General features: G+C 37.3%; 1 protein-coding gene across 1 annotated transcript in view; it reads right to left on the bottom strand.

Annotated features, from left to right (window-relative positions):
* USH2A (usherin) overlaps positions 1-11,739 on the bottom strand; it is a 380,780-nt gene that overhangs the window by 134,318 nt on the left and 234,723 nt on the right. Inside the window, exons 39-40 of the mRNA XM_066178272.1 lie at positions 6,994-7,144; positions 6,682-6,824 (exon numbers count right to left, since the gene is read on the bottom strand). Coding sequence (XP_066034369.1) covers positions 6,682-6,824; positions 6,994-7,144 — 294 coding nt within the window. The remainder of the gene's footprint in view (positions 1-6,681; positions 6,825-6,993; positions 7,145-11,739) is intronic.

Here is an 11,739-nt window from a genome sequence, read left to right as displayed (position 1 = left end):
ATATTTGGAATTATAAGCGTTCAAAAATTTGAAATTCATTAGTGATTGTGGGTATGCCAAGACTTCAGGAGAGGTGACATAGCATAAGCTGAATTCCGTTGTACTCAACAACACTATTATTTAATTCCTGGTGTCCAAACCAGAAGGAACATTACAGGATGAATAATTTACTGCACTAGAAGCAAATAATTCCTGATAATTTTTAACGAAGGGGGTGGGGGGGGGGGCAGTGAAGGGAGGGGAGGGGAAAAGAGGGAAAGGAATCAAATAAATTCAGCACAATGAGCTACTCCTTCTATATTTTAGACTAACAGCTGAAGCAGTCAGAAGTCCCTGTTCTCCTCTCACATACAAAGAGAGGTAAATCAGGATTATTCCAATGATGTCTGTGAAAACAGTGATATAAAATTGGGATAGCAAGCTTTTTTTTTTTGCTTTTAAATTTGAAAAGTAACAGTGTTTTTTCATTCGTTATATGATGCATCACAAAGCAACTCTATAAAGCTCAGCTGTATCACATATCCTGCTCTATTCACGATGATAATAAGGATGGAGTTCTGTATTTAATGCTTGTGCACACTAGGATTAATTTAGATCTCTGAATTTGCAAGTACAAAAGATGATCTGTTGTAAAGAGTAATTAAATTCTATTTGCATGTACTCCTGGGCAAAATCAATTAGGTCGTAAGTTGGAACAAAATTTGGTCCATTATTTAGACCTCACTGAAAGATGGAGAGGTGGAGGTGTAAATCTGAATTAGTTTTATATTCTGTAAACCGCATTTTTTCCTGGGATGGAAGAGAAGGAGGAGAATTTGCTTTGAAACTAAACTCCCTGAAAATCAGTTGCTGCAAATTCTAGTTTAGCGGGGGAAAGGAGCTGAAATATGATATTTACCACAGAACTACAAATTTTCATTTTATCTAATTATAGCTCATAGGCTATTGTACTATGTATCTCCAGGAGGGAAAAAAAACCACAACAGTAAAACCCCCCAATATTCAAGCAGTTTGCTGTAAGGGAACAGCTAAGCCTTTATACACCTACTGAATAAGTTGCAGGCATTACAGGTGAAACATTCACGGTAATTAGTTGAACCTGAGCTTCAACACCCCCCGAATTCAGACTTATTCCTTAAGGACAGTCTGTAATATACGGGAGGCGCTGTCAAACTTCAGCTTTGGGTCCCCCTAGTCCCTTCCCTTCCCCTCAAAAATGCGTATTTTGGTAGCTAGCATACCTACCCACACATTCCCTACTGCCCTTTTAAAAGAGAGACTTTTAAGACTTTCTGAGTTCAAACAAGACGTTTGAGAGATGCTTAATTGGCCCCACTGGATGGGAAAGCATTAAATCCTGGTCCCCAACACTCATTCAGTGCAGCTTCTTTTTAAATGGCAAGCAGAATCATCTAATTCTATGTACAAATCAACTGGCACGATAGTGCTTGGTTGAAAGGGTCACCACAATTATGTAAAATATGAGTATTAACTATAATTGGGATAGTTTGCTAATACAATAAAAAGCTCTGAACATGAAGAAAGTTATGCTCGCAGCAGTAGCTATCACTTTCTAAAGTAAGAATTCATGGATGAAATGACATGAAAAAGATGGTTATAAAATTTTAATGGAATGATAAAAGGCAAAAGTCATCCTCTCAGCTGAATTCTTAAAATCCCTATATATCACAATCAGCTCCTTAACTGTAAAATCAATGTGGAGTATAACATGTTGTCAATGTGGTTGTCACTGGAGGGAAGACTGCAAAGTATGACAGCTACACAGCTCAGCCTGTCAATGATGAAAATAAAATCATAAAACTTTTTACATGGATGTGTTTATAGAAGTAACTACTAAAGATGGAACAGTGGGCATTTTTGTCCTTAAGATTCTTAGTTCATATTTCAAATCATTTCATTACAGTATTAATACTAGAAGGTAGTTTCATTTTGGCAAATGAAACTATCTTTTATGGTAGACTACTTCACTCATCTGCTTCAAAAGTTCAGACTTGACTTAAAATAAAGGCACAAAACTGTCATTAATCTTTTTTAATTCCCTGAGTAGAAAAACACATTTGTTTACTTACTGTGAGACTAGGAAAGGAAGGAGTTATGCTCTCATGGTTCTATTTTTTGGGGGGACTCTACATTTACATTTAATATACTAAGACATGTAGCTGAACTGATACTCTTTAAAGCTAATGAGAAATACCTGATTTGCTGGCAAACTCACTAAGCAGATTAAAAATTCTGTGCCTTTTACTCTTGAATCATTTACTCTTTTCAGGAACATGGACAATGAAATTATACATATTAACAGAATGTGGTGTCATTCATATACTGCTGACTGTACCCAGCAGCAAACCCAAATTGTGTAGCTCTGGGCATAAGGGACCACAGGAATCTTTTATCACACGAGATCACAGACCTCAAAAGTCGTTAAGCTGTTCATGCAATAACATGGACTCCATATGAATCCCTTCAAATATGTATTAAGAGCTGTCTTCAGAGTACTCAGACTTGCTGCCCTCTACTGCTCCAAGTGCACATTGGTTCCAGAACTTCAGTTCTACCAGTCAATAAAGTTCTAATTCTTAATCTGTAGGCATGCATGGGCAGTTTGCACTATGTATCATACAATCATCTTATCATATGTGCCACTACTGCATCAGCTTAATTTGTTCTGTCCTTTTGCTACTCACCCTGTCAGGTTTTTCACATGATTTCTCTTCCCTTTGTCACCTCACCAGGTTTTGTCTTCTCTTGCTTCAGTTTCCATTTTTTCCTTCTTGAGCTCAAGTGAACACATTCACATCAACTATTTATGGATTAGTTTATATGCCTCAATTATATGGACCTAACTTACATAGCTAGAGTAGGAGACCTATCTTCTCAGACAACAAATACCATAAGCAGAGAAAGCAAGAGCTTCCAAAGGTGGCAAACTGCATTATTTACCCTCTTGTTCTGGATTGCCTCTCTCCATTGTCTACATCAGGAAGACTCAGGAGAATCACAGAATCTTAGAACATCTTGAATATCTTAGAAAATCTTAGAATATCTTGAGTTGGAAGATATTCTGTCAGGATCATCAAAGTACAACTCCTGACTCTGCACAGGATATTCCCAGGAGTCACACCACGTGCCTGAGAGTGGTGTCCAAATACTTCCTGAACTCTGTCAAGTTTGGGCTGTGAACACTTCCCTGGGGAGTCTGTAACAGTGTCCAACCACCCTTTGAGAGACAAAAGTTTTTCTAACACTCAGCCTAAACCTCCCGTGACACAACTTCAGGCCATTCCCTTGGGTCCTGTCACTGGTCACCACAGAGAAGAGATCAGTGCCTGCCTTTTCTCTTCCCCTCGTGAGGGAGTTCAATCTGAGATGTGATGAGATCCCACCACAGACTGGGACCAAAGCATGTCAGAGGAGCACAGCATAGCACTCCCTATGATAGGAATAATGCTTCCCTGATTTGACAAGTAGCTCAGCAGATATATTGCTGGAGTTTTGTGGTTTTTTTAATTACTCTTTTATCTCCAGCAACTTCAATATGTAATGATCTCCAGGGACTATGGTGTGCTTTGCCCTTACTAATTGTGAAGAAACACTGGGCTGGCCCATAACTTAATTATGTATAAAAGAGATGGACTTATAAAAATAAAAAATAAAAAATCGAGCTGCCTGCTAGGTAACTTGCAAAATCTTCTTTTCTAGCTAGTGCAAGCCAGGCACTTTTAAAAGGGCTTTAATAAGAACTCTCCATACTGGAATTGTACACTGACCCACAGAACCGAAATGCAGCCATGGCAGAGAATGTGCTGGTGACTGAGATATTCTGCTGGATGCATCTCACTGGGCTGCAGACAGGTTTTGGGGTGTTCAAAAGCAAATAAAAGTAACAGGAAGCTTTTCTTTAAGTTAGAATTTTTGCTATCTTAGAACTTGTCCAAGTCATGGTGTATTTTCTCAAGCACACTACAAAAAGCACCTTTCTCATTTGGGAGATATCCCTCTGAACAAAAATTACACCATTTGGATTGCCATCAGACAATATAATTTTGCAAGTCCTAAATCTACACCATAGGAACCCAGCAGCCGACATTGGGGCAGCTTCAGATAACTGTAACCAATGTCTTTGCAAATCTCAGAGAGCTCAAAGGCTCCCCACAGCTAAAGGGAAAACCTAACTTGTATCTCCTTTATTGTATCTAAAAGGTTCAGATTTATTTCTGCATACAATATATGAGATTCTTCTCTCAGTTCAATGGCACATACTGACTTCTCAGTTCAGTGGTCTTTACACTGATTGCAAAAGAGCTATCTGAAATTTACATTCAAGTTACTGAAAGCAAGCTCTAATTCAGAAATTTCATCAATTGTTTCTACCTGTAGATATTCTGGCAGTAAATAGTCTGGTGGTATACTTACCAAGATCACTGGAACAAACATCTTTTATTAATGCATGTTTAGCAGGTTTTAAAATATTCATAGTTATGTATATTATTGTTATCTGGCATGGGCAGGTTAGACTTTAAAAAATGCATGGAATCAGTTACTAGTGTCACAATCATGTAAATGGAAGTATTTGAAAATTTTTTACTGCATGTTTTTCTTGCGTTAAAAAATACCCAAAACCTACTAATCTGCATATTAAGACATTCCATAGTCAGATACAACGTATGTTTATGACAGCATTTGCTAATTTTCCCCTAACAATTCCCAATATCCTCCTATTTTACCAGATATTTATCATAAATAAAATATAGTACACAGATATACTCTGAAATCATCGGCTTGTATTACTGGAACTCTACTGACTTTAAAAGTGGATGTGTTGATTCACATCTATTGCTGTCAAGTGTACATGCACACACGCATATATTTTATGCCTGCAGATACTTTATGCTTTGGTGAAACAAAAATTACGTCTATTTACTGAATAAAATTCAATAATAACATATAGATACACATCTAGTTCAACAGAATAAAAGATGTAGGAAATTTCCACTAACAAATTGCACTTTAAAAAGTTGAAGTCTGTTGGTAAGCAGGGCCAGGAATTAAGTGTACTTCTGCAACAAACTGTCAGTATAGGCAGTTTCACAAGAAACATGCTGAAACCTTGACAAAAATACTGTTTAGACCCAATGACAATCATTCAGTCTTAAGCAATTGAGCTGAATATCCTTTCACAGATGGCAGCTCTCCACAATGACACACAGAGTCCTCTGTCAACACTGAAAGTTGGGTGGTTTTTTTAAATGACACGGGCTGTTGGATACTGTTGCATCTCCTGTGTAGGTTTTCTACCCTACTCCTAACTCCTCAAAAGAGAATTTTAAAATTGCACACTTACTACTGTGCACAAAAATATTTTTTATATCAGTAACAAATCATGCCTTCTAAACGTACTTCTGTCCTCCCTGAATGTGAAAACAGTATTCTGAACTATCAGACCAGAGGTAAATAATTATTGCAATTTGAACAAAATAGTCATAGGAGACTGGTTGCATTTTGACTATGAATTCAGACAAGTTCAATAATATTGTATCCACTTTTGTTGGCAAACAATGTAATGAAATAACTGAATTACAACAAGGATTGCTACAGGTGGATAACACAGCTCTGGTACCTAAAGACCAAGTTCAGAACTTGCATTTACTAATAGGTAATGTGTTCATAGAAGCATTGATACTTTTGAAGCCTAAATGAATTTATCAGATAAAGTTCTGTTGTGAATAATTTGTTCAGCTTCAAAGAAAAATGCTTTACAATTGTAAGAAAAAACATTTTCCGCTCAATGTTTTCTCAACATAGACAGCTTTCCATTTAGAGAAGGGACTAAAATCAAGTTGAGTCACCAGCACTGAATATTTGTTAAACCAAGGTTAGATATCCTGCTACCTTGTACAAGAAAGCTAACAGCTCGGTTTCTTAAAAAAAAAAAAAAAGCTGGAAACTGTTTGTTTTTTATCTGTATTATGAACAACAAGCTCAAATTTTGTCATATGTTTTTGCTTACATATAGAATCAGGTGCAAAATCCTATCCAGTCAACTAACTGATTGTACCTGTACACTGAGAGCTGGTTGCTAAATCAAGGGATTGTTGAAAAAATTGAGGGGAGTGAATCTGGAAAACATAGAACTATTAACAATGGAAGTGATGGGATTGATAATGACAAACCCAATTTCAGACCAGTAGGTCACCAGTTTGAATTAACAAAGATCACAGGGAATGAAAAGTTCTGTGGTAGCTTGAGTATTCTCAACACAGAGATAAGACAACTGTCATATACTATTAACTTCAACTTATTTTCTCTGATATGACTGAAATCAGAATCAAGTCCCTGAATATAAAGGAACACCACTTATAAATCTGTATTTACCAGTGCATCTTAAACTCACCATATGTTGCTGGAGGGATTTTATGTACAGAAAAAAGGTACTGCTTCACAAAATACGTACGTAAATATCTATATTTTTAAATGAATATGTAAGACAACAGATACTTGATCCTTCAGGAGTTTTTACTTCAAGTTAATACTAGGGAAGGAAATACATTACTGCTATATAACTGAGAAAGCTAGATAACTTAAAGAAATTAAGTACAATGGCAGCTGGACTGTTATTTGTATTCTCTGCTAAAGGGAGCTAAATAAGATCTGACTGCTTACTGTCCTCTGCTGTAGTCATTGAAGTCCAGTTGCTATAAGAATTGCCATAACCATTGGAGGCAACCACTCTCATCTCATACTCAGTGTAGGGCTGCAGGTCTCCGACCCTGTGCTGTAAGGAAGCAGTAGGGTTGGGAAGCAAACTGCAAAGAAAAACAGCACAAGTTACTTCAGAACACATCCCAGCACGGCAAGAAAGACTAAAACATTACATCTTGAAACAAGACCAGCCACCCTAACGGTGAGCCGTATTCAAGGGAAGGGGGCTCTCTTGCTCAGCAGTGGATGGTGGCCTTATTGCGCTCTGCGTACTCTAAAATGTCACCAGCAGAATGCCTCCACCGCATCTGGAGTCGGTAGCTGGGTGTGCCTGGGGCGTTGTTGCGAACTGGTGTAGACCAGACAACCTGAAGACTGGTCGGAGTGGCAGATGAAAGCCTTGGAGGCATCACGCCATCTGGAGCTGTTGAAAAACATGGATGAATTAGAGCAGAGAAAACCATGGAGAACATATGCCGCGTGGAAACAAAATGCTCCATATACTGGAAAAACTGTTCCTCAGGATCAACAGTAATGTCAACATGGTCCATTTAGTTTAACATTTTCACTACTGAACAATGCTGATTCTTAATTTTCTTCTTTCCAATACGTGAATATCATCTTGCTAAAAGCAAACCTCCAAACACCAAAAGTAATTCAGAAGCAACATATTTTCTACCACCTGTTCAAATATTATCTACTTCTCCCTGTGCCCAGCTCTGCCACCTTGAGAAGCTAAGGAAATGCTCACATAAATGTTACCCAGCATGAGTAAAATTGATCAGAGTTTTTATCATTCAGATACCTTCTCACCCTTATAAATTAATAATTTTAAAAGAAAACAGATGAAATGTTAAGTTAAGAACATCTTTAGGTAGAAATCAAAATAGATTCGCTGGAGTCTCAGTCTCAAGCCGACTGTTTTGTTAAAGAAATTAATTTTTATGAAGTCCAAGGAACTGCAGATCAAAATGTGTCAGGAATGATACCACCAATGACCTTTAACTGCTGCAAATTTCACTGCAAGCAGTAAAAAGAACTACGACAATTTACACCTGTGAGTTTATGGCTTTGCTTTTTCTTTAACAAGAAATCAATCTGTTGAAGAAACTTTCTGTATTTAAACACATCTGTAACTTTTATATATAACACATCTGTAGCCATATCTCTGTAGCTCTTTTCCAGAGTTAAAACACTGGAAAGTTACTGCCTTTGTCATTTAAACTCTTGTATAATAGTTTTGCTTTTCATGGTCCAGTAGTTACCATTTGCTTTTTTCCTTTAGTCTTTCCAACAGAAATTCTTTTTCATTGCTGTTATTTTCTTCTTGTCTCTAATAGAGAAAAACCAGTCTCACAGACCTCTAACTTAGAGAGTAGTTGTAAGCCTCAGGGCCTAAGTTGTAAGTTTTAAGATGAGCAAACAGTAATTTACAGTAAGCTTTATGATTTTCATTGGCCACCTTTATATGAGGTGGTTGCTAAGAGAGAAGAAACAGATTGTGATACACTGTCTGAGTCATTCTCTCCCTGATGCAGGTGAAAGGATGCATCAACTCCAAAAAAGAAAGATAACAGTCACATGTAACAATTTTTATTTATACTGATACATATGTTAACAGATATGTGAACTAGCGTCTGATATTTTTACTCTGATTATACTTATATCTGGGGCACTTCAACATTTTTCATCTCCAGATCCAAACTATATTACAGGGAAAGGCACAAAACATGTCGTGCTTCAACCTAAGAAGCTTGTTCCCTTTACATTAATTTCAAGGTCTGTCAGTTCTCATACAAAATTTTTACTAAAAGCTGGCTTCTGGAGTACAGGAGTTATCAGGTACTTCTGATAGTTGGCCCCTAGCCCTACAGCCCTCCTGGTTCTTTCAGGACAAGATGAAGTAGAACAGGATCTCCAGCTTCCCTCATTCCCTTCTGCTCGTCTCTGTCACCATGAAAAAGAAAACGTATAATAGGGGGCTTGAGCCAGCCTGACTGAATTTGGATGTTCCTGCCTGATGCTGTTATCTACATCTAGGCAATAAGACTCCAGTAAATCCCAAGTCAACCTGAAAATCGTCCTGTTTCCAAATACAGAACACCTCTGAGACTAATGTAATTCATGGTCTGCAAATCCCATGCCAATACCTTCAAGGCCAATAAAAAGTTTGTGAGCACCTTACCTCAGAGAGAAGAAGGTGGCTGTTTAAAGCCCCAATAGCCTTCCAGTTGAGCCATCAAAAACAAACATTTGTACACCAAATGCCTCTGCACATGACATTAACTGTCACAGTAAAATGGAGAACACATTTATTTACCTTATATAACACGGTTCTGTTTAACAGCAACATAAGCAGATTTGGATTTAAGTTGTGCGATAACAGGTTTTAAAACTTATGGATGTAAAATACAGTACTCAAAGACAATCATGTATTATTCTGGCATCCTTTATAAGGTGAAGATGAAGGCAAACTGAGCACGAGAAAGATGACGCAATTAAGTAACAAGTTTTAGTTCAGAGATTTAAAGTGTTTTTCTAAGCGGACACTGAAAAAAAGAGTCAATATCCCTTCAAAGCAGGGTACTACCTCGTTTGAAACTAAACTCTCTGCAGATTAAAATGCACCAGTTTTTAAAGTTCACTCCAAAATTCTACACTGCAAAAAAAGCTACACCTAAAACCGAATCTAATTAGCCAACCTAGTAATTTGGCCAGGAAGTCAAAGTTCACGTTATTGAGGGGACAGTGTGAGGCAACTCACTGACGAGGCAAAAGTGTTAAATTTATTTGCAGTTCTGTCAGGACACATCACTTCACCTTTTTCTTTCATTAACCAATCTGTTAAATAGAGATAATAATACTTATCCTTCTTTGTAAAGCTCTCTGAGATCTAGAGTAAAAGCTCAGATTAAGCTTTATGTATGTATAGAGGTGGTTATTATAGCGATACAGCAATGTTCATCAAAAAACAAAGATGTAGCTGTCTAAATGTCAATAACAATTCCAGAGTGTGGATGTTATTTTAATGGCGTAGGTAATCTCAGCTAAATGTTCAAATCTCTTCTACCAACAAAAGCACAGCATAGGGAAGAGCAGAAAATTTGGACAAATCTCTACTGTGAAAGTCACCTGATCCGTAGAACAAGCCAAGCCCACTACTTTCAAACCAACATGTTTCCATATATAGCAATTGCATTTATCTGCAAGGCTTCCTGTAACCCACAGAGAATTTCCTCAGTGATGTACTAGTGAGTGTTCTCCAAAGGAATGGGGCAGGGGGGCAGAAGGGTACAGCAAATAAATTGTCAAGTCTCTGCTGAGTCATAATGAGAAAGGTGCTCTATTAAACTAATCACGATTTGCTCATTAAAACAGCAGAGCACTTACCCCCCAAAATGGTAATTCTAATTTGCACACAAAACATCCTCTGACTATTTCAAGCATTCCTCATCACCAAGGTCTTCAGTGTAACATTTCCCCCAGCTTAACCCTTTTTATCCAATCCATATCCCCTAGAGACTCCTTACGACCCAAGTAATAACTGGCAACAAGCAATAATTCTACTGTGAATTTCTCAACAGAAGAGCCATGTATCTATCAGCTTGATATATCATCTTTAAGATGCAGTGTTGCTCAAAAATCTCCCCTCGAGCTTTAATATGACCCTCAGGGTGCAAGCACTCCACTTGCAACCTACTGAATCAACATCTAGCCCAGTAAATCCTCACTTAGCGGGGCAGAAAGTCATGCTTTGTATATCAAGGGACTACAAAGGCAGAATAAAATATTTAATCAGATGTCAATTCCAATCAAATAATTAATAAACACTTCCACAAAACAATAAAAACCAAAGACTGTTTCAAGATGACAATGATATATTGCACTCCAAATACTCAGGCACATGCAGATGGATCAAGAAAGATCTGATCCCTCTTCAGTAGTAATGCTATGCAGCCTTTCAAAAGTGTTTCAACTTTTTACCTCAATTTCTTTATCTTAAATAACATGTGCAAAAATAGTCAGCTTTGTAAGTGTTTGCTTATTTTAGGACAGCAAGCATTGTGTGCAATGATTCTGCTTAAGTGTTTATTCCATGTTGAAAGCTTATTTTTTTCTGAGAGGTATTCATTATACTTATAATAAGGATTTATCTGAAATGTAAATTTTCTGAAAGTGGACGACTTTTGAGCAGGACTATTAAAAGGTGAACTACTTTTAGGACAATAAATGATTATTTAATTATAAAAATGTCTCCACTATTAACCTTTCATAAGAAGAAGAAGAAAAGCCAGCAGAGCTTGATTACATATCTATAAAATTGGTACAAACTCACACTTTTAACAGTGATCAGATGCACTGACCCCAATGTACCCATAATATCTCCAGATAAGCAGCTAGAAGGGTTTGGAGCTATGAATATGTAACTCTAAAATTTGCCACATCTGCATATATAAAATGCTTAACGTTTGTATCTTATAAAAATATATTTCATACACATGGCTGCAAACGATAACTGCAGGAATTTAACTACAGGGGTGGAGGAAAGTAGGCTCTCCAGCATTTGTACCAAAACAGCAAGGAAAAGTTCCACTCAGACTGCCTTTAGATGTGTGTCTTGCTCTGTCATGACTACACTTCCTCTTTTCCAGTTTGAATTCACAAACCCTCCTTTATCTCACTGTAGTGTTTGTTTAGCTACTCCTGATTCATTTTTTATTTTCAGTGCCCACACTGAGATCATCTTATTATGGCACTTTTTATGGCAATATGTTTGGCATGTTGACATTTTCTCAGTTACGCCTGTAATCTAGTGGTTTGCTCTGTCCAAATAATTCCAGTCATCACTCTCCCCATAATTCTCAACTTGGGCATGTATTTTAGTTTCATTTCAGAAAAAGACAGGCCATGATGCTGGGACATACGCCATCACTAGAACAGCATGCTAGTTATCAACCTTTTTCTCTTGGCAAAGCAGAAGATCGGGGGTTTTTTTGTTTCTTATCTTCACAGGTTCAT

The sequence above is a fragment of the Chamaea fasciata genome, unplaced genomic scaffold (genome assembly GCF_029207755.1).
Source record: "Chamaea fasciata isolate MVZ Bird 193981 ecotype frontalis unplaced genomic scaffold, bChaFas1.0.hap1 SCAF_3, whole genome shotgun sequence".
Lineage (NCBI taxonomy): Eukaryota > Metazoa > Chordata > Aves > Passeriformes > Sylviidae > Chamaea > Chamaea fasciata.
This window is presented reverse-complemented; position numbering and strand designations above follow the sequence as displayed.